The sequence below is a fragment of the Anneissia japonica genome, unplaced genomic scaffold (genome assembly GCF_011630105.1).
Source record: "Anneissia japonica isolate Jap-2015-1 unplaced genomic scaffold, ASM1163010v1 scaffold5322_len8490_cov200, whole genome shotgun sequence".
Classification (NCBI taxonomy): Eukaryota; Metazoa; Echinodermata; class Crinoidea; order Comatulida; family Comatulidae; genus Anneissia; species Anneissia japonica.
Window position 1 is genome coordinate 3,839 of NW_022719201.1, and position 5,024 is coordinate 8,862.

A 5,024-nucleotide genomic window follows, 5' to 3' on the forward strand; every position below is an offset into this window, starting at 1 on the left:
GTGATATACCATGTGCTAAAGCTGTTATTCCTTCATGGTTTATTCCATTCTGAAACATCGCTACCTCTTCTAAAGTTTGTAAAGTCTGAAAACAAAATATTTGAATATTTATTGTTAACAAATCTGCGAATGCACTTGCTCATATCAAAGCAAGAAAAATGAAAATATAAATGCCAGACCACTTGTACTGATAAATCCCCAAAATATTGTCAGGATCCATATTGAGCTGTGAATAAAAATAATTTATAAATTTATTACACTCAAAACGAAATGAGTCTGGTAGGCAAAATGTATGTTCTTACCTTGAAGGCTTCTGTGAGTGCTATGGCACATGGGTTAGTAAAGTGATATGTGCCTACCTTGAAGGCTTCTGTGAGCGCTATTGCACATGGGTTAGGGCTAGTGAAGTGATATGTGCCTACCTTGTGGGCTTCTGCGAGTGCTACGGTGCATGGGTTAGGGTTAGTGCTTGCTGTGCAGCTAGCTTTGGGCGATCTGACGTCATTGCAGCTCAAGTGTGTGAAATTAACCTAATTGTTTGACACTCAGCTAATCTAGTTGTTGACGGCCAGTTTAGAGGTGTGGCCTCCTCTCCGATGACGACGCACTGAGCAACAACATCAGATATTGAACTTCTTGAACTTTTACTGTTTTGTACAATAGCCGACCGCCGCAAAAAACTAAAAGTATATTCCAACATTGAATCGATAATTAATAGTTAATGCTCCAAACTAAATCATTTTACCATTGACATCGATGGCTTTGCTAGGCCTAGCTTGGCTTGGCCTAGGCCTAGCTTGCCCATGGCTTGCCTAGGCCTAGCCTGGCTACGAATCAAGGCACTCGAGAGAGAGATTAGTACTGAGGATAAATCAAATTTTGCCTTGGGTGCCCTTTTATATTTGAAATTTTGGCCTTGGTGCCTTTCAAAATCATGTCATACCGGAGGCCATTTGGCCTTGCCCATAAAATCCCCAAATTCCAGGCCTGCTATGGCACATGGGTTAGGGTTAGTGAAGCGACATGTGCCTACCTTGTGGGCTTCTGCGAGTGCTACGGTGCATGGGTTAGGGTTAGTGAAGTGACATGTGCCTACCTTGAAGGCTTCTGCGAGCGCTATTGCGCATGGGTTAGGATTAGTGAAGTTATATGTGCCTACCTTGAAGGCTTCTGCGAGCGCTATTGCGCATGGGTTCTCCAATCGGTTCCTACCACAAATGAACACTTTAAGTTGTAATGTTTTGCCTGATGCTGTACTCAGCTTATGACATTCAATCAATGCTTCTGCCAAAATCTACACACAAAATATTTATTAAACAGAATGAAGATATATTCCAAATGCTACATATTTTGTTCAATTCACATAAACAATAAAAACAATAAACTTAGTGATAACTAATGATAACAATAGTTTTTTCTTTTGCTTAAAAATTATTATTTTTTTTGTGTATAACTGCTATGATTAGTTGTTATAACATAAACAATAATTATTATCAATGCACCATCTTGGATGGATTTATTCAGTGTAAACACATAGAGAGACCCACTGATATCTACTATAATAGCTGGATTGCCCATTGGCCAATGGCTGGTTTTAGTGAAGCTACTGACGCCATGTTGGAGCCTAAGTGACGTACCAGTTTAGACAAGCTCCTTTTGGCATTTGTTTAAAGTATTGTTAAAAATAATGATTTTTGCAATACTTTTTAATATTAATTTAAAATTAACGTAATGATTACCTTTCAAATCATCTAACTACTCGACGTGACTATTATAGTAGAGATCAGTGGAGAGACATAGTTTATAAATTATTATTCCATCATGTAATTGGCAAGTAACTTCTGTTTTATATGAAGGAAATAAACAAAGATAAAATCAATACAGATCCCTATAGCATCACATACCTTTCCACCAATACCAAGACCATTGTTGTTTAGTCTAAGTTCTTGTAAGGAATAACATGCAGTACTTGTAAGTAACTCCTTAAATGCTTTAACACCATCTGGTCCAAATGCATTGTCACTTAGATCAAGTTCAACCAACTGCGCTCCTGATCTTATAATTGCACCTCCTAAACTCCTCTGAAATATGAATAGACAAATATCAAATGCATCAGTTTTACTAGGCATACTGTTTTTGGACTTGACATATGACCAGGCTTAACTTTCTGCAAAATTTGGAGAGAAAAAGCAGTACTTAAATTTATTTACAGATTTCTAGGTGCGAGTCTTTGCAACAAAAATACGTATATTTACAGTCCTAGTTTGGCTATATTTGTAAATGAATCATTATTATTGTGCAGTGGTCTTACCAAAGCTGGGGGTATTTCTGAGCGCAGCCTTCCCGTAAACATATCACTCCATCTAGCTCTCTGTAAGAATGAATGTATTTAATTAGTTCCTTACACCAGCACCATAATAAAATAAGAATAGTTAGTTGCTATTTTAACATTTTATAATTACGTAATTTTTATTTATTTATTCAGGTATAAAAGAAAATATAAAAATGGCAGCCAAAGGCTGAAATGAATGTATTTACAAAAATAGAATATATTAAAAATGCAAGAATATTAAAAATATTATATATAAAATTACAACAAGAATGGACAAAACATTAAAATACATAAGAAAAATCACATTAAAAAAATTACTAGACTCAATAATAACACCGAAAGGTTCCATTAATGACTTCAAAATACAATCTATATAGAAAATTTAAATATATAAAAATATGATTTTTTTTCAAATTAATAAATTGTTTCAAATATTACAAAATCAAAAAATTATAAAGTAAAAACACAACAAATATTGCACATAAAAACCACATATAGAAAAAAAGCCACCCATAGAAAAAACTGCATTCAACTAAAAATTAGATGAGGCCAAGCAACTTATCCACCACAATTTTGTTTAATCCTGTCTCTGTGAAGGGTGTTTTGTTTTCTTTCTGTTGTATACAGTGAACATGTAACAGTTCACTCCAAGCCATCTGGAAGGTTATAAATAAACAACAAAAAAGCCAGTGGTCCTAAGACCGTCCCCTTTGGGATACTTAAATTCTATATTTTATAATCTGCCTTTTATTGTAAATTTTAACCTTTAGATATATTTATATATTTATTAATTATTGTTTGTTAAGTGTCCCCCTTGGCGGTGGAGAAAAATTGTACAGCAATTAAGTTTGTTTTAATTTAATCCTGTCACTGTCAAGTGTGTTTTGTTTTTGTTGTATAATGTTTTTAAAATTGACCAATTTTCCTTTGTAGGACACAGGTAGGACATGGCATTTCATCTGCATTTACTTTGCCATTTGTGTCAAGATCATCTTGCAGTCTCACAATATTCTCAGGGCCAGCTACTGTTAAATACACCATAATAGTCATCAGTGAACATGTAACAGTTCACTCCAGGCCATCTGGAATGTTATAAATAAACAACATAAAAGCCAGTGGTCCTAAGACTGTCCCCTTCGGGATATTTAAATGAACATGAAAAATCCCTTGCAATTCACCATGTTAGGTTAGAAACCCACATTCCTGCATACTGTACCTGAAACTCTGGTCGTTTTTCCAAAGCTTTACCAATGGCTTCTGCAGCATCTACTCCTAATGTGTTACCTTCTAACCTTAATGACTGCAAGTCTTTAGCTTCTAAAATAGCTTTCACAATTGGCTCAGCTGAAAAAAAAAAGAATAATATTAATCAATCTTCACATACCATAACTCAATACTCTATAAACATGGTTACCTTAAAAGGAGAAAAGCATTTGTAGATCCAACTTCTTTACTTGTACAACTGGTGGTGATTTTACCTGCGGTAATTCATTATAAACCCAGAATTTTAACACATACCATACAGTAACAGTATATCACTTATATTGTCATTCACATAAATTATTATAAAGAAAACGTAAACGTATAAAAACTTGACAAGTAAAATTATTGACTTACAAACAAAGCATAGACTACAACAAAAGTAACACTTTAAATTATGTGGTGAGCCAAACTGCCGATCAGTTACCAGGGGCGCCTCACCTGCATGCTCGCCTATGGTTCTGATAGTAGAACAAGTCTTTTTGGATAAGGACTATAAACTGTAGGCCCAGTGTACACAATAGCTCGTGTGCACTATAATGAACCCAGTACATCATTCGAGACGAGTATGGGGATACTCCTGTGTACTGGTGTAGACGGCCCTTGTGGTGGACAATGAGAGTTACTGGTACCGGGTTACTGGGTAGCACAGACATGAAGGGACCCTCAGGGGTGAAGAAAGTCATTGATCGAGTTACTAATCCATAAACCTAAGTACCTTGTATCCTTTGGCAAAAAAGCACTATATAATTTTCTGTCATTATAATTATTACATAATGTAGAAGATAAAAATTTAATCTGGAAAAACTGGAACACACTCCATGAAAGAAAAAAAATGAGCTGCAAATGAAGCGCCCCAACAGTGTATACATTGACTTTAAGAATCGTATACCAAGAAATATTACTTGGTGACCCTAAACCCTCATACAACTTTGCAGTTTTATACAATTTTTTATTGCCGTTTTATTAGAAAAATGTTGCTAATGCTGTTTATAGTTGTTTTTTTATTTGAGGTTCTTTAAAGTGCACATGATGCATTACTGTACCAAATTGTGTGCACTGGGCGAAGTCCTTATCATAAGTGAGCCTGTTTTTTACTTGTGCCAATATTATGGTTGTATGTCTGTAGCGCTCCTGCCTTAAATACTCAACCATCCAAACGCTGCCAATATTATTCCAGGTTAGGCCCAATATATAGCATAGGCCTACAATAAAAACAACAAGACCTAGGCCCACGGCCTAATTGTAATCTCTATTTGGGCCTATGCTAGCTAGGCTAGTAATGTATTTGTCAACTTATCATATCACCATCCTCCTCCTTACATTACAGGACCTAGGCAGGCCCTAGCTAGGGAGGGGCCTAGGCCTACATTATTATAATTATTATTATAATGATTATATTACATTTATAAATTAATGCATAGAGGCTAGG

At 35.4% G+C, this 5,024-nt stretch overlaps 1 protein-coding gene across 1 annotated transcript in view; it reads right to left on the reverse strand.

The window, feature by feature from the left end:
- The window catches only part of LOC117110861 (ran GTPase-activating protein 1-like), a gene marked incomplete at its 5' end in the record, with an annotated part of 7,508 nt that extends 3,832 nt beyond the window's left edge, over positions 1-3,676 (reverse strand). Inside the window, 5 exon segments of the mRNA XM_033253693.1 lie at positions 1-85; positions 1,160-1,294; positions 1,905-2,081; positions 2,312-2,371; positions 3,549-3,676. Of these exon segments, the coding sequence (XP_033109584.1) occupies positions 1-85; positions 1,160-1,294; positions 1,905-2,081; positions 2,312-2,371; positions 3,549-3,676 (585 nt within the window).
- Positions 3,677-5,024: the final 1,348 nt, after the last annotated feature.